This window comes from Lytechinus variegatus, chromosome 10 (assembly GCF_018143015.1).
Source record: "Lytechinus variegatus isolate NC3 chromosome 10, Lvar_3.0, whole genome shotgun sequence".
Classification (NCBI taxonomy): Eukaryota; Metazoa; Echinodermata; class Echinoidea; order Temnopleuroida; family Toxopneustidae; genus Lytechinus; species Lytechinus variegatus.
In genome coordinates this window covers 8,905,806-8,933,792 of record NC_054749.1, presented here as the reverse complement: position 1 = coordinate 8,933,792, position 27,987 = coordinate 8,905,806, and the positions used below count along the sequence as shown (strand labels likewise).

General features: G+C 36.3%; 1 protein-coding gene across 1 annotated transcript in view; it reads right to left on the bottom strand.

Annotated features, from left to right (window-relative positions):
• The window catches only part of LOC121422759 (calcium-activated chloride channel regulator 1-like), a 45,023-nt gene that overhangs the window by 10,858 nt on the left and 6,178 nt on the right, over positions 1-27,987 (bottom strand). Inside the window, exons 2-12 of the mRNA XM_041617939.1 lie at positions 22,775-23,066; positions 22,040-22,172; positions 20,563-20,737; positions 19,123-19,255; positions 18,074-18,198; positions 17,030-17,254; positions 13,856-14,042; positions 9,218-9,327; positions 8,729-8,815; positions 6,785-6,824; positions 4,613-4,728 (exon numbers count right to left, since the gene is read on the bottom strand). Of these exons, the coding sequence (XP_041473873.1) occupies positions 4,613-4,728; positions 6,785-6,824; positions 8,729-8,815; positions 9,218-9,327; positions 13,856-14,042; positions 17,030-17,254; positions 18,074-18,198; positions 19,123-19,255; positions 20,563-20,737; positions 22,040-22,172; positions 22,775-23,066 (1,623 nt within the window). The remainder of the gene's footprint in view (positions 1-4,612; positions 4,729-6,784; positions 6,825-8,728; positions 8,816-9,217; positions 9,328-13,855; positions 14,043-17,029; positions 17,255-18,073; positions 18,199-19,122; positions 19,256-20,562; positions 20,738-22,039; positions 22,173-22,774; positions 23,067-27,987) is intronic.

The window sequence follows — 27,987 nt, the reverse complement described above, 5'->3', positions numbered from 1 at the left end:
TGCCTGGTACAGACCGCCTGGCTCTAATATTAGGTTATTTGACTCTATTGAAGTGATCTTAATGAAAGCTGATGACGAAAATAAAGATATAATATTCTTAGGAGATTTCAACTGCGATTACCTTGCAACAGACTCTAATAATTGTTACACGAATAGATTAAGAGTAATATGTGACTATTTTCCTTTAACACAGGTCGTTGAAAAACCTACAAGAATCACTTCTGATACATCTACGATGATCGACCTAATTTTCACGAGTAATGAAGCAAAAATTGTTGAAAGTGATGTTATGCATATTGGTACAAGTGACCATTCATTAGTTTATATCGTCTGGGGGAAAACCAGACATTCGATAGCCAAACACGTTTACAGAACCTACAGAAGTTATAAGAATTTTGATGAAAATGATTTCTGCTATGCATTGAGTGAGATTGACTGGAATACAGTTTATTACCCACAAGATGTAAACCTGTCACTACTTGCATTTGAATGTTTGTTTTCTTTTGTGTGCAATGTGCATGCGCCTGTCAGAACAAATAGAGTACGAAATAACAAGTCACCCTGGATTGATGTCGAAATATTGAATTTAATCCATGAGCGAGATTATCTTAAAAGATGTGCCATAAAAACGAAAAAGAAAGAAGACTGGGAAACTTTCAAGAAAATGAAAAATTATGTAAATACAAGAATAAGATCTAAAAAAAGACAAAAGTTTCAAGAAAAAATAAAAACTTCATGTGGCAATGTAGGCCAAACGTGGAAAAATCTTAATCTTTTAATCCCTCGTAAAAAGAAGGGTAATAAGATTACATCTTTAATGACAGACTCGGGAGAAATCAATGATGCTCAACTAATCGCTCATGAACTAAACGAATATTTCGTCAGTATAGGACCAAACTTAGCGAATCAGATTATACGGGATTTTGATATTCACTCATGTTTGTACATAGACAAACCCGTGTTCAGTTGCTCCTTTGATTTTACTCCTGTCGCAACTAATACTATTTCAAAGCAGATAGGTAATTTGTCTAACGACAAGGCCATGGGAAACGACTTTCTACCGATTAGATTGATAAAACTAGCAATGCCATACATAAAAGAACCACTTACGCATATAATAAACTTGTCCACAACTTCTGGGATCGTTCCAGAAAATTGGAAAGTTGCTCGGGTGGTGGCATTGCATAAAGGTGGAACGAAGGAAGCATGTAATTATAGGCCAATCTCAATCCTTCCAATTCTATCAAAGGTTTTAGAAAAAATAGTATTTAATCAACTTTATGAATATCTAAATAGTAATGGAATAATTAACAAGTATCAATCAGGCTTTAGGCCTCTTCACTCTACAACCACGGCACTTTTAAATGTAACTGATGACTGGCTTAAAAGCATCGAAGATGGACATATCGTGATTGCTGTAATGCTAGATTTTAGAAAAGCTTTCGACACAGTAGATCACGATCTCCTCCTTCAAAAACTGAAAAACTATGGCATTCAAGATCGCCCTCTACGATGGTTTGCCAGTTATCTGGAAAATAGATCACAAGCAACGTGTATAAATGGCAAAGTATCTGAGTTTTCAGCTTTAAAATGCGGTATCCCTCAAGGGTCAATACTAGGCCCCCTAATGTTTGTACTTTATATTAACAGCCTACCCGAAGGACTCAGATATTGTAAGGTGAACATGTATGCTGACGATACCGTCTTGTATCTGTCTGGTAGTAATGTTTCTGTCATGATAAATCAAATTAATAAAGATCTGGAATATGTAAGGCAATGGCTCGTCCTTAATAAATTAAGTTTAAATGTAAACAAAACCGAATATATTGTACTCGGTACAAGACAAAGATTACAAAAAATTGAAGATGAGAATATTGATATCAATATAAGTGGAAATTCTTTGAAACGAGTGCAATCATGTAAACATCTCGGAGTTATAATTGACGAAAATCTCACATGGCGAGGTCATATTGAACTATTGCAGAAAAAAACTAATTCAGGATTACATATGTTAAGAAGTATAAGAAATATAGTAGACAAAGAGTCACTAAAAATGGTTTACAATGCATTGGTATTTTCTCACCTAAACTACTGTAACGTAATATGGGCAAACTGTGGAAAAACGCTGTTAAACATCTTACAAAGAATTCAAAACCGAGGTGCCCGCTTAATAAACAACACTCCTTGGTTTTCATCAGGAAAGGAGAACCTTAACCTACTTAACTGGGAACCTATTGTTAAAAAGTTAGAAAATGATACTGCAATAATTATGTATAAAGTTATGACAAAACAAGTGCCTCCGTACATAAGTGAAAAGTTTAAATTTCGAACAATTATTTACAACACGAGACAAAGTAACATGTGTGTTGATGTACCTCGCCCCAAAACTGAATCTGGTAAACGTAGGTTTTTGTATAGAGGTGCTCAAATATGGAATTCACTTACTGAGGATACTCAGAAGTCTTCAAGTATTGGTATTTTCAAGTCTAAATTAGCTAATTAGCAATATAGAATATGTTTTGAACTGAATCATGTCAAAGAAAGTTTATGAAACTGTTTAAATAAAAATGATATGGTGGCATTTTGTTGCAGTAAAATCATTTGAATGGCCTTTCAGATAACATTGAACATTCTATTGATTGTAATTCAGATGAAAACAACAACTCTATGTATTGTGAGAACGGGATGGAATATGTGCACTAACTTTTTACTATTTACAATTTAGTATTCATTAAAAACATTTAATATCCTTATAATATTATATTATTCATCTTATATATACGTTCATCAGTCAAACCGTCTGTTTTTGTTATTTTTTATAAGAATTCTTTTATTCTCTTTTACATTACTTGCAATTTTGTGTTATTATATTATTTTTGAGTTTTTCATACATTTTAGTCCGTATTATACCTCCTCTATTTCAATAATTTAATAAGTTTGTGCATCTCACTTTACTGCATTAATTTGTTTTTATAACTTACATGTTATCATGGTATTAGGCATATTTAAGTAAGCCTTATATATTTATTTTATTCATGACATAAATTATAGTTCTATGCTTTTTATTTATTCATATTTCCTTAGATAATCTTAAATACGTTGCAATTTTGTATCTTAACGAAATTTATAATTGTATGTTTTCATTTTACATATACACAATTTGATTTTACTTTTCATTTTTCCTTTATCATTGTGTCATCGGTAATTCCTATTTTCATTGGGTTCTTTATAATATGTATCTCTATTGTCATGCATGTTTTATGTATTTGTTATTTTGCACGGCCCCTTTGTAAACCAGCCTAGTAGCTGAAAAGGGCTTTTACCGTCAATAAATAAATGAATCAAATCAAATCAAATCATGCCCTCACGAAAAGAGCAATATTTAAAAGTGTTGGATGAGGTCTGAATTGAAAAGCTGCAAAACGAGCAAAACAGTTTGGAAATCTGAGTTTGGCCATTAAATTCTCTCGACTCCCAATTTGACACAATGAATATTTGATATCATTCACAAGATCATTTAATTATCTTCAAAATGATACCATGCTTGTTATGATCATGCCATCACGAAAAGAGCATGATTTAAAAGTGTTGGATGAGGTCTGAATTGAAAAAATCTGCAAAGCGAGCAGAAATAGTCATTAGGGGTCAATAGAGAACATGATTCTTTTGTCTGTGTCAATTGAGATGAATAATCCATTCAAATTAAGCCCCTGCTTATGATGGTTCTGTGAGATAACATGGTTTGAAATACCCATGCATGCATGTTTGTTTGTTTGTTATGTATTTGATTGTGCAGAGGTCTGTTTGATTCCATGTTAATGTTGATGTTAATGTGCATGAAAATGATTTAAGGAAACCGCTGAGGAACTCACCCATCACCACTGAAAAAAGAACAGTAACGTTCAATATTGTGTCATTTTGCAACTTTTGAATTTTGACCTTGCCCCCTCATTTCTAGACACTGCACCTCCATATGAGCGGTAATCACATCATGTAGGGTATCATTTTAAAGAAAATCAAATGATCTATTCATTGATATTAATTACACTTTGATATTCACTAAAAACCGATGAGGAATTAGTGATCAAAATCAAAAGAAACCGCTGAGAAACTCACTCATCACTACGGAAAAAAGAACAGTGACTTTTAATATTGTATCTTTTTGCAACATTTTAATTTTGACCTTGCCCCACATTTCAACGCACTGCACCTCCATGTGAACCATAATCATATCATATAGGGTATCATTATAAAGAAAATTAAATGTTCTATTCATTATTATTAATTACACATTGATATTTACTAAAAACCGAGGAGGGATTATCGATCAAAGTCAGATTTCCAAACTTCTTTTGAGGAGTTTATTTATTCAGTACACTTATTTATTTGTTAATATGGCGTTATGTGCTGGATCATTACTTGCGGCCTTAACGTCCCGAAGATAAAAAATTGTTCTACAAAAGTTAAATCATGTATTATTAAGTCAGTAAATTGAATTTACATGTCATAAATTGTTGGTAATGTGTCATTTACTGTGGAAATGGGATATGGCAAATCTAAATAGACCCATACGTAAAGGGGGGCCGAGGGGGGGGGGGCACATCAAATTTACCTCTGCTTTACCGTCAATTACAACGTTGATGACCTTTCGCTGGACGTTGTCATTATATTCAGAACTACCAGGCGATGTAGTCTTGCCACTTGGCTGGGTGATGATAAGTGTAACTCCTAGATAAATAAGGGCAGTAGAATACTAGTCATGGTGTGATGATGATGTTGATGGTGATGATGATGATGATAGTAATAATAGTATTGGAAAATACAAATGATAACGATGATGGTGATAGTAATTATATTCATGATGACAGTGGTATTAATAACAATGATGGTTATATGGTAACAAATTGATCAATGACATAAACATGATTATCAGTTCAAATTACATTTGAAACACCCTAATTTGTGCTTCATTTTAAGGGGAGGGGAGGGAGTAGGGTGGGCGGCCGCAATTTGCCAACCCTTACCCCCCCCCCTCTGATTGATGCATGTGTTTATGCTAGAGAGGTCTCAGTCAGACCGCAGGTCCCTATGCTAATGAGCAAGTAAGCCACATTCATCCAAATCATCTCGTGGCTAAATATTTCTCACTGCAAAATCTAGTGAATCGTGAGATTTTCTTTCTTTAAGAATTTACCTTCTTTATCATTAAGTGAAATTAGATATAATTGCACCATTTGACAAAGTAAATGTTTCTTTTTTATGTAGGTCATTTATTTTGTACCATTTCGATAAATAGATTAATTTCAGGCCTGAAAATTTGCCTCAAACTGAATTTTCTTCTTTCTTTTTTGCAAATTGTTCAAAAGTTTTTATTTTGAGCCTCGATGATATCCATCACCACAAAGCGGGAACTTTATTAGATTGTTAAGAGATCAAAGGTTTCACCTACATTACCAAATTTAAAAAAAAATCAAACACATGACCTGAAAGAATGATTTTTCTTCTTCACAATGACATCAAAATTATGAAATGGATATATATTTAGAGCAGCAATGACATAATTAAAAAAAGGTGTTTTAGTCCATATCAAGCTCATTAGATATGCAACACCTCTCGAGTCATGAACATCACTTGGATAAAAGAAGCTACTTTTTAGGACCTACGTACTGACTTGTCTGCGTACTAATAAGCGTTGTCATAGCAAATCTTGATCCTTTTATTAATAAAGACTTGTTGTAATAACAAATTTACTATCAGCCAAGCAGATAAAAATATTTTAGTACTTTATAACTGTTACTGCAAATTTAGTATTGTAACAAGTTTTATGAAATGGATCCCAGTGACAAAAAAAATGCGTTACGCTCAATGAAACCGTTGGGAGAAAACTTTATTTGATTTTTTTTCAACTAAATTGTGTCTTTTTTCGAATCCCTCGAAACCCCATGGTGAAGGATGTTTTAACCTTAAATTGTGTTCTTTCATATATTTTGTCTAAAAGAAAGAAAGTGGATCTTTAAAGAAATCGAATACATATTAAGTGAGCAAAAAAATTACCGAATTAAATATTAGGTATACATCATTACAGTCCATCGAATCAATATTGCATCCAACGTAGATTGTTGGTGGATCGCTGGTAATTAGATCCGTTGGTCATATTTACCTCTTCAGCTAAGCCATTTCGCATGCGTTGATATCTGCACAGCAAAGTCTGTCTGAAAACGATACGGATTTTTTTCCTTTTGCTGGCTCCTCCTACACAATCAGCAAGCAATCTCGCATTAAGAATATATGCCCCGTGAGCATTATGATTTACTTTTCCCCGAAATGGGGGATTAGATTTTAAATTCCGGGGGCACTTCCATTGATGAATGGATACCAGGCGCGAACAAGGGGTTTCCACATGACAACTACCGTCCTAAAGGTCCTTTCCCGTCGTCCTGCGAAAAGTCCGAAATGGCCTCTCCCAGGAAGTCGATAGTTTCCCCGACTGTTTATTTTTTTTTCATCAATTGTATATCCATGCAATAATTTAACATTCTGCATAAAATGAATCAACAATAACGTTTCATCGGGGTAAAATATGTATCATGCGCAATCTAATATGCAATTAGATAATCGGCGCCTCATAAATACTATATCATGAATATTACTAATAGAATAATAACAGACTTTGCATTGGAACGGACTGTTTATTGTGTTAGTATGACGAATTAAGACAACGGACGAATCAGAATTTAGATAAGCTGTAACTATAATATGGTAACGTATTAAGTATGCACATTACCTGGTGTGACATCTGAGCCTTCAGTGTAAGTTACGATGAACTGGGGCCTGTTGCATGAAATGGTCTTTCGTAGAACCATTCCACGTAAGAACGAGATATCGCTCAACTGTTTCACAAAGCCGATTTGGGCGATACGAAGAATGGTCCTTGGAAAGACACCTCCAGACATGTCCTACGTAGGCATGATCTTCTTTGCACACCGCCCGCCACCGTCGGCATTGAGAGAAAATGCGTTTACGGCAAGCCACTCTGACATATCACCTTTAAACATATTTTTTAGGGGGTTGATGATGCATTTTATCTGGGATGGCGCCAAGTTATTCTTTGTGTGGGGGCTAGTTGTCATCAATTTCAGGTCGAAAAGACGACCAAAAACGGATGTCATTTTAACTTCTTCGGGGGTAATGTAGGCCCAATTTTTTAAAATATGTTTTCTTTTATTCTCCCTCCGCCCTATCCCCACCCCTATTCCATTAAAAAAGAAAATAAACTTGAACTATCGAAATGGGCAGCACTTCACTATCTCTCTGACCGCTCATGCTTTCTCATTGTAGACAATTAAACAACATGAAAACAATTTCTTTAAAAGAAATTATGTAAGGAAAAAAAGTATTTATAACGTTCAGCTAAAAAAAAGGAACAATACAAAATTAAGATGTTAAACATGCTAAATCATTTATTTATTTTTGTTTCATTTTCATTATGATTATTATTTTTTGATGAGATAAATTTTAATCAATGAAAATGGATTCTTGGATTTGGGATACAGTGAAACAAACAAAATCTGCAGTAACAAAAAAGCTAATTGAATTTAAGATACAGATTAGACGCTTACGAATCCATCACAATAATTACAAATGAAGATAAGTTCATCAAATAAAATATTATGGAAAGTCCATGCGAATAGGCGCATTTCAAATCGTAGGGTAGGCCTTTCGGCTCTTTTTTATGTCATGTTAAAAGAATTGAAATGTTGAACATATTTTGTATGTTCTTAAATCTTATATAATTATGATTATAAGCTTCTATAAATTAAGTGATCAACTTTAAATATGACCAACGTTTATGATCGTTGTAATTTTAAGCATTATTTCTGTTAATAGTATTTTTTCCATTGCGGATTGCACAACTTTTTCTATGTTTTCATTATTATTGCAAGGCACAACTTTATTCACTTGGACATGTTTGCAGCAATGTTCATGTTCCTTGTCTTCGGTTAGTTATCATGCAACTGAGGTATGTTTATACTCTAAACACTTGCGTTATATCTAACAAATAAAATAAATAAATTTGTTTTTTCACATGCAGCCTCTCATATTTTCCTTTTTAGTCTCATACAATCAGACACTGTTGATTTTGTTTACTCCATTCAAACCCTATTTTTACCTCTACAAATAACATATTAACACATGATTTACAAAATTATCGCTATATATAAGTATTCTATAAAAATACAGAACATTGAACAAATAAAATGTCGAAATTACTTAGTAAAATCAATTTTTATATCGGACAAGGGTCTCTTTCGTTGAAATATCAATGAAAGGTGTCTCTAAAAGGACACCGTGTTATAAATAAGGGAAATAATGACAATTTCGATTTTATTCAGTTATGTTTGTGAATCTTCATTTTTTTCTCTTTTTACCTCATAAAGTAAGCTCCATACATCAATTCAACAATCAGTAATAAATAAAACATCATTTGATCTCCTTTTATTGAAATAAATGATTTTATGAAAAGTCGTCATTCCAAAATAAAAGGTTCAGGTGACGATGAAGACTAATTATTTTTTCGATACTATCGATATTAAACGATGTCGCGGACTTGGAAGACAACATTGCCTTCGTGAAACGGAAAACGCTGATTTGTCGCCAATCTTCCTATCTCGGAAGAATGGTCCTAGGACGTTCCTACGTATCGCTCATCTCGTCATGCAACAGGCCCCTGGGTCCTGGAGCCTATCGAGGGATCAATATAGATGTGTCCTGATTTCACTTCTCTTTCCCCAAGAGTAGCACCTATGGCGGAAAGCTTTGGGGGAAAAAGTAAGATGTCTTAGAACTGTGTATTTCATATGATTATATAACAATCGATCACACAATCTCTATAAATAAGCCTCTACATTAAAATTTTCGGATTTTATACTTTCACAATTCAGCACAAGCTGCTATTCTGAAATGAAACATTATTTAAAAAAAAATAGAAATAACAATTCGTTGCTTGTAGCATAAGTAATGAACTAGGCCTAGACCCTAATGCCTTTTCAGAATTAACAGCTCGCAGGTGAACAAGGATTCGTTATTCTCATACCTATATATCAAATAATCGTCCCAAAAATCGGTTCACTTGTTCATTGAGAGACGCAAAGTGACAAACTAATTACCCCATATGGTTTTCTCCAAGTTAAATTGTATAACGTGCATCCCAAAATACCTGTACGCGTTCTTTGGAACGATCTCCCAAACAGTTCTGAGCAGTTTGACTGAGAGAAGTGGTCAGACTAGCAGTGCCATCATTATCACCATAGGAAAAAGGTCTTCCTCCTATTTTGTTTAAAAAAGTAATGAATAAGCCAGTTCGTAATTCCTTTCTGCGCATGATCAAAATATTCTACGCATGATCAGAGAAAGGTCATTTGTACTAAAGTGACATGGTGGTTTAAAATCTAATGAGATAAGCACCAAGTTTGATGTCTTATTTATTCATATATTCTTTTGAATAGTGGTTTTCATTTACACCCACAGAAAACAACAATGCGTCCACGAACGACTGGTAAGTACATTGTGCAACATGCTATGATATGCATTCAAAATAGGAATGCACCAAATACCTTCATAAAGTATTCATTGGTGTGCTATTCTAGTCACCTGGACTATTCAATTTCTTCATCCTGCTATGTAAGGCAAGCTTACGTAATATCTTGCTTTGAAAACTATCCTAATGAAAGAAATGAAAGGTCATTTGACCAAAATTGTCCATAAAGTAAATACGAACTGGTCTATAGATCAGCAGTTACCATATGGATAAGGTTGTACAATACTACTATTCCCCTCTTTCATTGGTAGCGGCAAATTTCAAGGCAAAATATCATGTAAGCTAGCCTGGCTTAGCAGGATGCAGTGATTGCATAGATCAGGTGACTAGAATAGCACATCAATGAACGCTTTATGAAGGTATTTCTTGCATTTCTACTTTGAATGCATTCGCATGTTGCTCAGAGTTGGTGCTTAACTCATTGATAATTAAATCGCCATGCCATTCGAGTACAAATATTCTTCGACTGGCCATGCGCACAATGGAACTACGAACTGGCGATTATTGAAAAATGTATGTTTGGATACGACATGAAAGAACTCTCTTGATAATTTTCTAGTTTTCCCTCTGATTCGTCTCTTTTTACTGACACCCCCCCCCCACACTCCCTCAGGCTTCAATTTTTTCACACACACACCCTCACGCACCCCACTCCATCACACACACACACGGCCTTCACGCACAATTTTTTTTTTTTTTTTTTTTTTTTTTTTAAACGAGTGCACACCTAGTTACAAATAATGCGTAAAGCATTTCCATTTATTTGAATGCAGGATAAAAGAGCAATGGTGTCGTGGCCGGGGATCGAACCCCGGAATTTTCATGTATTACCAGGCGCCTTAGACCACTCGGCCACGGCAACTCGAGCCACAAGCACACACACACTCACGCACCCACACCCACATACCCGGCTCACACATACACATTTTTTTTTCTAAACACCGAGTTGCCAAAAATGCATATAGCATTTCATTTTATTTAAAAGCAAGATAAAAGAGCATTGCACACTAAATGCTTTGTTCACGGGCATAGGTGCCGCGGCAGGGGATCGAAACCCGGACTTTATATTCATAGCCAGGCGCCCTAGACCACTCGGCCACGGCCAGGCGCGCCGGAACACTTTCAATTTTGGGGGGGCAAAATCCCGAATGGGGCACAATATTTTTGACAGCGTGAGGTACCGAAGCGATCGAGCGGGAGAGGCTATGGGACCCCCCCCCCACGGTAAGAATTTTGTGTAAAAATGGAGTATAAAAGTTGCGTTTCTAAGTGCATTCAAAAATAAATTTCTTCAGAATTAAACAGTCTTGGAGTTCTTTTTGCTCCTTCTGTTACCTCTCTTCTGACCCAGCCTGGTGTTTCTTTATGTCCAGGGTCGCAGTTCCAGCAAATTACGAACCTTATTGCAAACGAAATTGTTTCAAACCAATGTAATATAGGCCTTTTAAAGACTTTAAGATGACAAACATGACCGTACGCAGCCGGGGGCCGCCGATCGAGAGGGCAAAATTCACCAAAAGTGTGCACGAAATCCTTCAATTTTATTCTAGAAAATGCAATAGCTCCCCCATCACAAATCCCCTCGCTCTTACGTTTCTTCGAAAACTTAGGTCTTGCAGCCCCACCCACTCCCGGGTTTTTTATTTTTGCAAACGTCCATGAATAACAAAAGCTGGGATGAACCAGAGAACATAGCTGCCATCTCGATCTGATTAGTAACAGGTAATGGGAAGAAGTTTTGGAATCTAAAATACATAAGTGCTATATATGAGCTGAAATAGTATCAGACAAAACGCCTTCCAATCAGATTTTTTTTATACATGCATGTAGTAGAGCAGTACTGTAACGCTTATTTTTTTCTTTTATATTCTTTACATTTGTATTCATATCTCGGATAATATGAGTCCGGTCAAGAAGACACTTTCACAGATGATTTTATTTTTTACATGTCTAAACATTATCTCTAAGTTGCTTTCGAATGGGATTCACCATTTTTACAAATCATAAATTATAATCCTCTACACATGATTATTCTGAGTGTAATTTTCTGATAACATGTCTATATTGAGTTGAAATGACCTTGGTAGTTTCTTTAGGGCACTGAATTGTTATTATTATTTGTTTGGCGTCACCTGTGCCTGGGAGGCGAAAAGCGAACTGAATCACTATGATCCACAGGTCTCTCCTCCCGATATAACTGATTGGGGGGGGGGGTGCAGGTGGACCTCGACACCGGGGTTTCCCCCTACTCTTATACGAATAGTGCAGTGGGTTCTTAACGTGCAAAGGTGGTGACTTTCCTCTACACGGGGCCTCCATTTAACGTCCTATCCGAGGGACGGAGTGTTTTCCATTGAAACATAGCCTGCATGAAACATGGGAGAGACGTTTACACACAACACACTGACTTCAGTCATCCGCCCAGGGTGGACTCGAACCTACGATCTTTGGTTCGACTTCGACGGGCAGACGCGTTACCGACTGAGCCAACACCGCTCTCTTGTTATCACTGTATTAACTCAATTTATATTTAGTTGAAAATGAAATAATTGAAACAAGTTTCTCGAGATGTTATGGTTTCTGGGCTTGACAGCTATGACATAGATTCCATATCTTGCTCGAGTAACTAGTGTTTGAACGCGCGTTAGTGATATCTGGTCCGGTCTGAGCGTTTCTGGGCGACCGCGCGTTTGTTAGACGACACAGCCAGCATCATAGAATTATAAACCTATATCATTGGTGGACCACTATCAATTTGCCATTCGCTTTAAGTCTGAAATGTATTCATTAAAATGTTAAACGTTATCACACTGTAATAAGATGGAAAAGGTGCTTATCAAAGCTATGTTTCACAGAGGAACTGTTCGTCAAAAGACGCGTGGCTTACTATGATAATGTATTTGCCCCGTCAGGGGCAAAATTTTTTCATTTTTGACAATGGAAATGACAATTTTCAGGCAGAAAAGTGCCTTCATTTACTTTTGTCCTTAAATAATTTATAATTTTTCATCTTTCAGGGGGCACGTTGGGGGGGGGCAAAATCTCGTTTTGCCCCCCCAAAATTTTATTTGGGGGGCAAGTGCCCCCCCTGCCCCCCCGCTTCCGGCGCCCTAGACCACTCGGCCACGGCACCTCCTCACGTACCGCCTCACGCGCGCGGACACGCAAACTGTCATCCACATTTGACACTAATTTTGGCCCCGATATCCCCTCCCCATCCTGAACAAAGTAATAATTGATATTTTCTGGGATGTTCGCATTTTAGTATCTCTGCGTTCGTTAGATCCATAATAATAATAAGTATTATACTTGCTTATATAGCGCTTAACACTTACTTTGTTAGAAGTCCCTAGAAGTCTCTAAGCGCTCTACAGTATATGCAGCATAATTACCCTGTCTTTAGCAGTGCAGCTGTTACGCGCGCTGCGTTTCAAGGAATAAATTCCTGCCAGGTACCCAATTACGTCACCTGGGTTGAGTGCAGCACATTGTGGATCAATACTTGCTGAAGGAAATTATGCCATGGTTGGGATTCGAACCCACGACCTTCTGTTTCAGAGTCCGGAGACTTATCCACTGGGCCACAACGCCCAGTGTATTCGACTGTGGATTCGACGCCCAGTGCATTCGACTGTTCTGTGCTCTGCGCTGGTTCTGACTCAACTATTTTCTACAACATCGAGCGGATCACAAGGATAGAGGTGCACGGCGGGTTGTGACCAGCAGAGTCCTTGGAACGGTTTGGAAAGTTAAGGGGGGGGAGTCGAAAGTGTAGGGGGCTGACCATGTGAATAAATCACAATCAGATGGTCATTTTATACGTTTTTGTAAACTATTTTGGGAAAAGTGAGGGGGCTGAACCCCCCCCCCCCCGGGTTCCGTGGACCCTGACCAGGGCTTTAGGTTGCTTTTATACTAAAAAAGTGCATAGGCTACGTGTTTGAGAACCAATCATTGACGTACTTGAAAACTGTGCTCTGACAAATAAACAATCGGGTATCATACAATGCGAACTGACACATTGACAAGCGCCGAAATCGTTTCTTCCTACATAATTATGGCCGCGCGTTCCGCATGAGCTCGGGATTAGCACTGAAAAAAGCCGTTTCCAAACTCGTCTTCAACGGCTTCTTTTTCTGTCCGGGTGACTTTTTTCTCTGCTTCATCACTTATCTCACCCTACCCCCTATAATGACAGCAAGGATTCGATGAAAGCAGGCGCATATTGATAGTCGTATAAACTGTACTCCTACGAACCTGTTTCCAGAGAAACTGTGTTTAGTTCACCGTAAGCGTCATCTCCAATTGCCACTGTGTTGACTCTCACCCCTTCCGCCAGTAAAATCGGTCTTATAGTATGGGTAGCAAAATTGCTGTCTTCTCCGTCAGTCATCAATAAAATGTCTGCTCCAGCTAGGTCTCCTGACGGATGTGCTCGCAACACCTGCAATATTTCGGTCGAAACATGTAGAAAAATACATTGCAAAGTATACACGAAATACATTACATTATAGAACATAAATAGGGAAAATGGAAGGAAAGCGGAGAAAAGGAAGGAAAAAAGGACATTTGAGGAAGTACAAAGGATCCTGAAATACCAATACATTAGCATGATTAGCAAGAGGGATATAAGATAAAAAAATATATGACTCAATGGCACGGGCATGAATGGCGGGAAAATGAAAGAAAGAGGCAAAAAGAAACGGAAAATGAAGGTAGGGCCAGAAGCTAAATTGGAAAATGAGAATATGAAGAAAAGGGACAAGAAAAAAAGAAAAGAACTGAATAACACGACCGGGCTGCCAAGAAATGAAAAATATATGTTTACTTTGGCTAAATTTTGAAAGCTACTATCACATACATATAATTAGAATTTGATTTCAAAATCATTCTAATACGCCAAATTTTTCTGGCTCGCTTCGCTCGCTGGCGACTTTCCAAATTTTAATCATTTGCTACGTTGTGCTACCTAAAAGTATTTTGTTTATTATCCGCAAGAGCAATGAAGTTAATATGTGATGTGTATGTACCCGCTATTTAATAAAAAAGTGGCCATCTGCAATGCCTCTGACAGTCTCGCCTGCATTACGCAATTCGATGTAGCAGCAGTGCTTCCTTTGAAACACAGCTAATGAATAATTATTCAAAGAAGAAAAAATAATAAGGAACTAAGATATAATGTCCATTAACCCAAAATGACATTTGACCATGACCATGTGAACTAAAGATTGTGCAAAACGATCATGCATACTTGATTACCCTTATGTCGATGTTTCATTAGCAAGTACCATAAACCTCCTAAATTATGATGCCAATTCAACACATACTCCCAACAAAGGCAGAGTTCATTGACCTTTAAATGACCTTTGACCTTGACCATGTTCCTGAAACACACACAGGGTATTCAGGGATACATCGCTTCTCTTATGTCAAAGTTTCATGAACTAAATCTATAGATTTTTAAAGTTATGATGACAATCCCACAAATACCCCCAACATTACCAGTTTGTTGAGCCTGAATGACCTTTGACCTTGGTCATGTGACCTGAAATTAACACAGGATGTTCAAAAATACTTGATTGCTCTTATGTCCAAGTTTCATAAAATAGATTCAGAAAATGTCAAAGTTATGATGACAATTCCTCAAATATCCCCAATATGGCCAAAGTTCGTTGACCCTAAGTGACCTTTGACCTTAATCATGTGACCTGACATTAGCACAGGATGTTCAGGGATACTTGATTGCTCAAATGTCTAAGTTTCATGAACTAGATCCATAAAATTTCAAAGTTATGATGACAATTCCTCAAATATCCCCAATATGGCCAAAGTTTGTTGTCCCTAAGTGGCTTTTGACCTTGATTATTTGACCTGAAACTCGCACATGATGTTTAGGGATACATGGTTGCTCTTATTTCCACGTTTCATGAACTAGATCTATATACTTTCTAAGTTATGATGACATTTCAAAACCTAAACCATAATTAATGTTGACGACGTCGCCGTCGGAAAAACGGCGCCTATAGTCTCGCTCTGCTATGCAGGCGAGACAAAAATATCACTAAGTTCCGGGGGCTCCGCCCAGACAAGTGGCGGCACCAAGTGGGAGGCACGGGGGACATTTGCCCCCAGTGAATTAGCCCCCCTCCCCTCCAAAAAAAAAATAGAAAAAAATGCATAGTAAATGTTTTTATTAGCATCCTACTAAAGCTGTAAAATATACAGTAGTAAAAAAAAACTTGTTCGTTCTTTAAATTTTGAAAAAATTTTATCCATTCTTGTCACTAACATAAATGTTTCAAGTCATTATATAGAATTTAAAAATGTCGCTCGCGCTACGCGCTCGCAATGTAACTGTTGATTGAGATAAGAAAGTTACCTGTTTACATGGGGCTTAAAAATCCCAATGTTCAAGTCAATATGCTTCTCGCGATTAGAGTTTTCCTTATTCGTTTTAGCGAGATACACCTCCTGCGTATTTTCATAAATCAAAAATTGTCAACTCACGCTTTGCGCTCGCATCAATTGTTTAGTAAGATAGCCATTCAGTTCATGATTACAAAAAGTGCTTAGAACGTCCAGTTATCGTCTCAGGATATCAAAAATTTCCAGCTCACGCTTCGCACTCGCATAATTTATTTGGTTAGATATCATCTTCATGACCCAACGCAAATAGCTAGTCCTTAACAGGTCCCTTTTCTAGACAGTAGGGTCTACATGAAAAAATTGAGCTCGCACTTCTCGCTCGATTTAGTGAAATAGGCAAAATATGTGTGTGTTGCCCCCCCCCCCCCCAATTTTCTTTTGCCTCTACTAGGTTAAAAGTCCTGGTGTCGCCAATGCTCTTGACCCGATCTGCGTAGCACTGGCACCCAAAAGATCTACAACCGATAACAAAAATGAAACGGAAGAAAAGGAAAGGAAGGAAAGGAAAATGTGAGATATGTTATTTTCTGAATACCATGTCAAAATCAATCTGAAAGTTAGATTCTCATGAAAAGGTGATTTTTTTTCTCGCTCACTTTGCTCGCTCGGGACTTTTATTTGGCAACTTTTGCCGCGCGCCATGCTGTGCCCCCTCTTTATTATATTTATCACGCATTGAGCTTCGTCCTAATGCTCGAGCACAATAAACAAAAATCCTGTTCATACCATTATGACGCGATTTTATTTTTACTCTTGCCAATTCCCCCTCCCCTCTAGCCAACGACCCCTGTTACGCCCATGCTTTCTGCCCCCCCACCAGTAAGCCACTTTGAAGAACTAATAATTAGAAGAATCAATTATGTGAGACTGGAAGGGAAACAAAGTGACCAAAAAATGGTGATGGAATAGAAATCAAAAGGAAATGGAAAGGGGAAAAAACTAGAACAGACCAATACTAGCAACAACAACAAAATGGCATCAACAAAAAATAGATACGAATAGTACCTGTAGTCCAGTCTCTAAGCCACATCCGATACATGTCCCGCCAGTGGCGACAAGATTCAAGCTGTCACGTAACGAAGATCTTTCGGCCGGCGAAGAGACCTGTACCAATCGATGTATAATATCAGCGGTATCGATAAAACCAACGATACCAACCCATGTTCCTTCACTGACTAAATCAATAAAAGCAGTGGATGCACTCATCGCTTTCGTGATTCGGTCATTCGTCTGAAGAGAAAATTAATTTTGAGGTAATGACATTGATTAAAAAACAGGTTCCGATGATTTGATTACCTATTGAAACATATCCCGCAAATAAAACAATATAGTTTTTAGAGCAATTTTGAAATTAGCGATATTTGAAATACTACGAATGGAATATGGCAACTGATTCCACAAGGATGGTCCAGCATGTGTAAATGACTGATCTCCCATGATTTGTTGGATTGAGAAACTGCAAGCACTTAAAAGACAAGTCCGCCGCAACGAATCATTATAATGAATAAAAATATAAAAATTTAAGCATACAACACTGAAAATTCCATCAAAATCCGATGTAATAAAATATTCATTTTCGCTTAATTTTTAAATACCGGTCGGTATGCAAGTGAGGAGATTGATGACATCACTCACTTACTGTTTCTTTTGTATTTTATCATATAAAATATTCAATTTTTTTCACCATTTTCATGTGAAACAAAGTTTCATTCCTCACTGAATATGTAATTATGATTCAAAATCCTATGGTTCAGTCATATTGGTCCTTATTGTCAATTCCATAAACAATGGAGGGTTGTATAATTCAAACAATACAAAAAAAATAGTGAGGGACATTATCTACACTCTTATTTGCATGTGAAAGAGTTGGGTGCATAAAACTGTTTTGTGAGAAATATGCTTAACTTTAGAATGTCATAACTTTCTTATTTTACATCCGATTTTGATTTACAGCGGTATGCTTGTTTTATTTTTCTCAGTTGATTTAAATGAATATTTCACTGATGTGGACTTGACCTTTAACAAAAGTAGATGAATAAATTAACTTACACTCATGCTCCCCGATGTATCAATGACTAAGACGATACGACAATCATCACTACTTCGAGCTTGTGCCAGTGTAAACGATGGCATGATGTCAGCATCACTCAATTCCCGAGGCGGCGAGTTGTTGTCTGTTAATACCAAATCAAAGCAATCATATCATATCAATTACAAGACCAGTACAGCCGAAAAACGTAATCGCCATTACTCAATTTATTTTGCATGCATGCATTAGGGACATTGTCAATTCAAATACTAAACTTCTTTATTTGATAATTCGACAATTCGTTATGTTTATTGAATACTATTTATGCATCTTCTCGGCTATTTCTAGAAATTTAATTTCAATTTATTTTGGCAATGATAATTCATTCTTTAATTATCAGGAGTATTTATAGAAGTTTTAGAAGTAGTAGGAGTCGTGATAAAAGTAGTAAAAAAATATTTAAGATTATTATTATTATTATTGCTATTTTCATCATTTTTTTGTACAAATTGATTGGCCACATGGTTGCTATGGTCATGCTAAGCTAGCATCTACTATTATTGAAAAATACATTTTTACTTTCGCAATATCGTGTTAAGCACTGACGCCCGCACTGACGAACGAAGAGCAATCCAATTATTCCTTTGTTTGGAAAAAAGCTCATAATTGGCAAAATGCATCGACGTATTAACTTTAATTCAATAATGTATTATTCATTGATATATGCATTTATATGTGCACAATATGTATATATTATACATGGTATCAAGTAGCATAATGAGCCCAACAATGTAAGTTGAGGGGGCCGTATATGACATATGGGGTAATTTAATAAAATGCTCCGGGTAAACGAAATGAGCAGCCCCCCAAAATGACCTGTTTAATACTAAAACCGTATTTGTGATAGATTTTGACAAAATATTCATTAAAGGATATCATACTTTACCTCTTTTCTTCTCCTTTTCTTCCATGGTCGTGAAAATTTTAAGTTCCATGGCACCCCAAGTTCCCTAACTGTATGTCAATGTATCAAGCAAACAAAAAGAACGGAATAAACACCTACACCTACCTTTAAAGTCTTCATGCTCCCTCATAACTTCCCATGCACTCCTTGATTCACAGAGACGATTGTGTTTGTTGGGTGCTTCTCTGTTGTGAAGGTTACCAGGATCGCTCTCATCTTTGTCGCAGAAGTTGCTTATCTTATATAGAGTGGGAATAAATATATATATTTATGAATGTGAGAAATTATACATGTACAACAGGTTTTCTTGTATTTAAAGATCAAGTCCGCCTCAGAAAAATCAAACTAGCATAATGCTGAAAATTTCATCAAAATCGGATGTAAAATAACGAAGTTATGACATGTTTAAGTTTCGCTTATTTTTCACAAAACAGCTTATATGCACAACTCAATGACATGCAAATGAGAGAGTCGATGATGTCCCTCACTCACTATTTCTCTGTTGTTTATTGTTTGAAATATAGAATATTTCAATTTTTACAGATTTGACAATAAGGACCAACTTGACTGAACCATAAAATTTTAAGGGGATGGTAATTCCATGTGTTCAGGGAGGGATTAAACTTTTGTTTCAAGGACAATGAGGAGAAAATGGCAATAACTCATATTTCATATAATGAAACTCAAAAGAAATAGTGAGTGATGTCATCAGTCCCCTCATTTGCATACTGACCAGAATGTGCATAGAACTGTTTTGTGAAATTAAGCAAAACTTTAAAGTATCATAACTTTCTTATTTTACGTTCGATTTTGATGGAATTTTCAGCGTTATGCACGTTGGATTTTTCTCTTTTTATTTACATCAACTTTTTGTTGGGGTGGACTTGTCCTCTAAAAGTGTTGTGAAAGAAATTAACGAAGAGAACAATGGTAGGCGTAGCTTAAATCAAGGTAACAAGCCATCTGCCCTTTGGAAAAATTGGCGATGCCGAAAAATGCCTCTGCCGGGAATCTAACCCGGGCCACCAGCTTTGAACGCTGGCGCCTTAACCACCAGACCAAAGAGACGGGTTAGAGGCTAGGGCGACCCCGATCCGATTGACCATCAGAAAAACATATTTTCGACACCATCAATTAAAATTTCCTTTGTCGGGTGTAGGTGAGTTTTGAACAATGACAAGCCGCCATGCCTTAGCTTAACAACAACTTGAAATTAGTTTTCATGTAAAAGGGACTAATTCCATAATCTAGAAAAAAATCATAAAAAGAAAAGAATCATATACAATAAAAGTCATCTAAAGGAGTTTTTTAATTGTCATTTTTGTTTGATAACTCTTAAACAAAGTGTAAGACCTTCCTGAAAGAAAACGTAGATTTGGGTGAAGTAAAACAAAAATATTAGTTTATGAGGAATGAGCAAAACTGGATTAAGTTCCTTTTTTATGTAAACTTGATTTCTTCTTCTTCATTATATCAAAGTGTTTTTTTTACTCTATTGTTGTTGAAATTTTAGCTATCGCAATCCAAGCTACTATTGAAATTTACCTCTTGAAACTTTAGCATTCCATACATAATAGATCCAGTGGCAGATCCAGGATCTTTTGGTATTGCCATACACCCTTCTTCGTACCCACTGTATTCGTTTCCCTGACATCTTCGATATTCAGAACCATCCTCATCTGATCTGATCAGTGCCCTAATCTCAATTTCCTGGCTACAACTAAAAGGAAAAATTGCTACCACAATGTAGAAGAAGTCAGATTAAACATGTCTTGTTTTGTAAAAAAAATACAATAGGACTAACTTAATTCATCATAACATCGTATATAAAGATACTTATCATTCTTAATATCATTCATATTACTTTTTTATCGATCATCACCGTTATGATTATTACCATTTCTTTTATAGTTTTTATTGTTATTGTTCTTATATTTTTCATCACCATTATTATTATTATTATAATTACTATCATCATCACTATTATTTGGTAATATTATTATGATCATTATCATTATTACTATTACCATCATCATCACATTTTTTTATTGTCATCGTTTATCATTATCATGAATGATTTTGAACATTGATTTTCTGCATGCATGACGAATGCATGTGTCGTATATTTTATTTTGACAACTGAAAATATTTTTGTCACCTTGATCTTGATAATCTGCTGACAATATTACCCTCCATAGATCTAATTCCCATATAGCCCGTGTTATTATTTGTTTTTATTAGATTCTATATCCTCGTGAGATCCCGTCTGACAATAATAGCAAGCTTTCGCAACCGCGGCGGGACCTACTCTACAACATCATCTACAAAGTCAATTCACAATGAACAGCTGAGAGTTCTTTGTCAAAAATTGGTGGACCGGGACAGATCATAAGATTCCGAGCTAAAGAAAATAGCAAATTTATCATTTTCCCGATTCCAGGCCGAAACTGCCGTTTTGATTCACCAATGTCAACAAAAAGAATAGATTTTCTGTGTTGTAGAATCCGTCCCCGTCGCGATTTGGGAAAACTACACAGCAAAAACTGTGGTGCTAACAGGTGTACATAAATGACCACACCAGTTATTTCACATCGTTGTTGCATTTACACTCTTTGGTGTTATGTTCAATCTTTAGTGTGTAATTTTAACATCTCAGGGTGTGGTCCTCTATTAACACCAACTGGTGTCAGTTTTAACACCATAGTTTTTACAGTGTACATTGCAATAGCCTCGAAAATCAGCATTCCCGTCGTCAACGCCGTAACCTACCCAACTACAAAGTCAATTGTGAACAAGAATGTGCATTTTATTCTAAATCAAGTAATTATGTAAAATTATCCATACTTGGCATTTTGTGGCGTTTCCTGCAAGCTCCCCCCCCCCCCCCGTATAAATGAAATACACGTCGCACAAGTAAAGTGCAATTTCAAGCAAAGTGTTTGAACAAAGAACATGTTTTTTGCAATTTAATAAAGGGGTGTTCCAAATGCATTTTGAGTAATAAAGGACTTATGCAACTTACGTTACAGGCTTGTATTGTCCATCTTTCATTGACTGGTAGAAATGACTTATGTCCTTTTGGTCACCCACTGCATCCGGGTATTCATTGAACAGTCCCCATCTGAGATGTCCCCATTCATGTACCAGCACTCTTCCTAAATTCGATATTTTAAAAAAAGATGAAAATAAGACTTTGGTTAAAAAGATTCAATTCATCTAAGTTTTCCCGGATTATAGTATTTAGAACAATGAACAGCATTGTACACAATGCAAACATCGCTCTATGTCTTAGAAATCTATTTAATAAGGAAACGTTTGGAAGCAATCCTAAAATGTTTATCATACGCCAGAATGCCTATTCGAACAGGAACAACGATTAATTAAACTAATTAAGGCTTGGTATTTATCTCAGTACCATGTGTTTGTCGTGGTATAATTAACACATGAAACAATATATGAGGCCACACTATAAACAGAAGGGCATTTTCAGTGACTTTTCTTCATCTGCTCGTTACTCTGTAATTATACATTTTGCTGTGGATATTTTTATCTATTTATGTATTTATTCATTTACTCATTATATGATTATGCGTACTTTTTGTTTAATTCTGTGAACATTCATTTTCTGTTGTTACCAGTACCATATGACAGGCTGCAGATAAATTTTCTATATCGTTTAAATTTAAATTTTATAAGTAAGGAATACGTGCTATAAACATTATAACGCAACATGCAACAATTAATGATCATCACTGACCTAAGGGTCCATATGAGTCTTTGGTTTTAGGGCTCGTCATGAATTCCTCTATAAAATGAATGTAACTTCCGGGCTTTCCGCATCCCTGGACCTGATGGGTGTAAGGATTTGGCGCCCACAGAGGATTTGGCCGTGCCACGCGGATGTCAGCCATGTCAAAGGTCAATCGTCCTGGTGATTGATACTCTGATTTTGTTGACCAGAGGGATGGGATTAGGATAGTGACACCTTTGAAGTAAACTCGTTTTCGGGAGGCCTGGTATATAAAACGTGATCCATCGACGAACATTTTCTATGAAATTAAAAAATAGGACAAAATACTTCTGTTATTCGAGACAGTGGTATACAGATTGGGGGGGGGCTCCTTTTGCCCCCAAAATGTTTTATGACAAAGAAAAAATAGAAAAGGAAATAAAGGACAAGAGAAGGGTAAAATGTGATACCTTCTGAATATTATGTCAAAATCTAATTTAAAAAATGATTTTTTAATAAGAGTATCTTAATCTTTGCTTGCTTGTTTTGCAAACTCGTAACTTTTTACAAATTTTGACCGAAACGCCATATTTAGCCCCCTCAAATTGTATGGTTCATCACACCACTGATATGAGGGAAAAAGTAAATAATAAACAATCTTTTATTACTGAAAAAAAAGAGAATGGAACATATCAATATGAAGGAACAACGAAATGAATGATTTTTAATGGAATAATAGGAAATAGCTGACCAGATAAGGGGGGGGGGGTTAAATGACTGATTTTGAAAGAAAATAAAGGGAACGGCGGATGGGGTGGGTTTCCGCACTCTCTCTCTTCTAGACTACGGAGGGGGGAGGCTTCTGTAGAAATGATGTAAAGAGTGCGGGGTGCTCAACTCGCCAAAGCGTGAAATGCAGGTGGAGAGCCAGCCGAGAGCCAGCCACTGCCCCCTTTATCCCACTCTGGTGGTCATCTATGCCGCATGTGTATTCCCAAAATATCAGGGTTATATTCAACTAGCTTACTTCTAGAAAAAAAAAAACACTGAAATAAGGAGTCGTATAACATTTATCTGGAAATATTTGTGCCCGCCCAATCCTTGTGATTATATTCTACACTGCATTTCGATATTTACCCGTATTCCCCACCCCCCGGGGTGGGGGTGGGAGCACCTCCATTGACGAGTGGATACCATGCGTGACCATTGGGTTTCGGAGAGCACCCTATTAAGGGTAGTATTTTCCATGTTCTGAAAATGCACCCCTTAACAAGTATTGGCGTGTGAAACCCTACCCTAAACAAGTATTGGCATACGTGGGAAGGCCTTGGAGTGGTTCAGGAATTACCTCTCTAACAGAAAACAATTTGTTTTTCTTTAATGAACATTCATTCATTTTTTAGATATTAATTGTGGTATGCCACAAGGAAGTATTTTGGGACCCCTTTTGTATATTTTATATTTAGATGATTTTAGCAGAGCATCTAATATTTTATCTTTCATTATTTTTGCTGATGACACAAATTTATTCTTCTCTCACAATAATCCACTTACACTTGTTGACATGAAATAAACTCTGAATTAAATAAAAAGTTTGAATTGGATCAGAGCTAACAAATTACCAATTATCCTGAAGAAATGGAAACAAAAATATTCAGTAATTTTGTTTTGTAATGCTATAGATTCGATACCTTTTGGCATTTGTATTGACGATATTCAACTGGAACTTGTCTCATCAATTTGATTTTGGGTGTTAATGTAGATTACAAACTCTCCTGGAAATGCCATATTGATATATTTCTAAAATAATATCCCTAAATATAGGCATCATAAATAGGTTAAAAACATTTATTCATGTTACTTCTCAACTAATATTATATTATTCTCTTGTATTACCATATATCAACTATGGGATCCTTTGTTGGGGCAATACACACCAAAATTTACTTTTAAAAATATCATCATAACAAAAGAACGCCCTTCGTGTTATTTCATTCTCACACTGATCAACTTTTCCTTGATTATAACATTTTAAAGATTGAAAACTTAAACCAATATCAGCTAAGACAGTTTATGTACATGTATAAGGACAGTATGGTTCCTTTCACATTTCATGATTGTTTTCTCAAAATAACAATTTTCCTACCAGACAGCCGATAACTTCCCTCTACCTATCCTAAGAACTCCTTTTGCTCAAAATACTGTTATTTTCACCTGCCAAAAATTTTGGCATTCCCTCCAGAAAGATATTGAACAGGCCCCCTCCATCCACTCCTTTAAGAGAAAACTAAAAATATTTATGTTACTGTCTTACCGGAGTAATTTAATAATTAGTTTGTATATTTTAGTATCGTCTCAGCAAGCTATTAAGTCACACTCTCTTTGATCCACGTTTGCACTCTTGTTCTTGCCCCCCCCCCTCCTCTCTCTCTCTTTCTGACCCTTTCTCTCTACATATCTCTCCCTCAATGTATCTCAATCTCTGTCTCCTTCCCTTATCTTAGGGTGTCACGCTCGTAAAACATTCCCCATAGAAATAAACGTGAAATTAGAGGGTCGAATGTTTACTATCATTGGATAGGATATATATCTGACAGTCCTTATCTGACCAGAGAAGGGTATCGTAGCCAGCTCATTTTGAAAATAAATCTCCATTTATGAAGATAACTATGATGGGATCAAATTTATCAACTGAAACAGTGAAAAGAGTCATAATTATTCCACCAGTCAAAAAATAGTTCCAAAGTCATTTTATATCTTCCAAATTTGGGCAAAGAAAGGTCAGTAGCTACCATTTCTAGAATCAGTGTTAGATTTTCAATTATATTCATACACATTTGTCAATCAGCAATATAAAATTGAAAAAAAAATCAAATGAATATCTTTCGCCCTCCTGTTGTAATTTGGCTCATGGAACCTTAACCCTTTTAGTCTCTTCCTCTCTTGCTCCCCCTTCAGTATATTATTCCTTCTCTCTCCCATCTATTCTTCATCATGTCTTGGTTTTCCTTTGCGTCTTTAGTATCGTCCCGTATCTCTGTCATCTTATTATTATTTCTATTACTCATACTCCTGTTATTATTCCCATTATTCTTTTTAACTTATTTGTATTTTCTGATGCCTACACTTGCGCACGAGTCCCAGATTTTCCATTGTTTGTTATCTTAGGGGATCCACGCTCTACAAGCAATGCTTTTTAGTGGATCCCCTCATTTCCATATTAAGATTTTGTTAAAACTATTTTAATAAATGTTTTGGAATTGATTTGTAATCATGTTTTATTTGAATTCGTTCATAATATTAATGGAAATGAAAATAAAAACTTGAACTTGAATAAAAAGTTACTCTTGACAAGAATTCTCTGAAATGACCCCCTAAACAAGTACAACGATGTCACAGACGTGATCGGCGCGGACGTCGGCTTTACCTTTACTTTACTTTCATTTGGGTATAGTATTACCCCACACAACTCGCTCAAGTCGGACCCTAAACACGTATAGTGTTGGGGCAAAAAGTACATCCATAAAGTATATATTTGTCTTTTTATACCCTCTCAAATTGGACCGTAAACACGTAGTTTTCCTTACGAAATATATACCATTTTTTCATTATTTTAGTGTTTTGACACCCCTCATACACGTGCCCATTCACCGCTGTTATTGCAGACTAACTCTCCTAACCTGTGTTCCTAATTACACATATATCAGTTGAGCTTTATGCTGTTATAGGGATTATAAGGTACAAGGTCCAAAGTATAGATCCTACGAGAAATAATATAGTACATCCATCGCTCAAAAAACCGTGACGTCGATTGTTGACAAGTACATGATTCGTCTATTGTTTCCTCTTTTTTGCCAATTTTCTACTTACCTTTCCTTCCCTTTTCTTTCGTGGTTCTCAATCTCTTTACTCTTTTCCCCTTAATAGTATTACCCCTCCCCCCCCAAAAAAAAGAAGTAAAGAATAAATAAAATTAACAAGTGGAATGCCTCTGGCCGTCTCACCTGCATCACGCGGTTCAATATAGCAGCAGTGCTGACTTTGAATACTACTCTAACTCGCACAAGATGTTCAGTGATACATGGTTACTCTTATGTCCACTTTTTATGAACTAGACCAATAAACTTACAGAGATATGATGGTTATTCAACAAAAACCCCAACATGGCCAAAGTTCATTGACCTTACATGACCTTTGACCTTGATCATGTGACCTGAAACTCGCACAGGATGTTCAGTGATACTTGATTACTCTTATGTACAAGTTTCATGAATCAGATCCATAAACTTTCAAAGTTTTGATGGTAATTCAACTGATACACCCACTTCGGCCAAAGTTAGTTCATTGACCTTTGACCTTGGTCATGTGACCTGAAATGCGCACAGGATGTTCAGTGATATTTGATTACTCATATGTCCAAGTTTAATGAACTAGACTAATAAACTTTCAAAGTTATGATGGTAATTCAACAGATACCCTCGATTTGGCCAAAGTTCATTGACCCTAAATGACCTTTGACCTTAATCATGAGACCTGAAACTTGCACAAAATATTCAGTGATGCTTGATTACTATTATGTTCAAGTTTCATGAATCAGATCCATAAACTTTCAAAGTTATGATGGGAATTCAACAGATATCCCCAATTCGGCCAAAGTTCATTGACCCTAAATGACCTTTGACCTTGGTCATGTGACATGAAACTTTGATAGGATGTTCAGTAATACTTGATTAACCTTATGGCCAAGTTTCATGAACTAGGTCCATATACTTTCTAAGTTATGATGTCATTTCAAAAACTTAACCTCAGGTTAAGATTTGATGTTGACGCCGCCGCCGCCGCCGCCGTCGGAAAAGCGGCGCCTATAGTCTCACTCTGCTTCGCAGGTGAGACAATTAAAAACCGCCCCACACACCCGCATTACAAGATTCACTCCTTCCAGTATCCACAGAGATTATTTTCCTTGGTCTAAATTTACTTAACATGAATCATCTCATGCACGGTGGTAAGATTTATATGCACAAACTAAACTTTTACCAGGTATCATAAATTTCTCTATCGATTGTACAGTACATCATTAAAAACAACAAAATAAGTGCAGACTATTAGAAATTTTAGAGCTTTTCTCTGTACCATTTATTTATTCCTTTATTCGTTTCTGCATGTCATGACAATGTACATAGTGTGGCCATCATGAAATTGATTACATTGAATTTTACATAATAATAATGTATAATTAT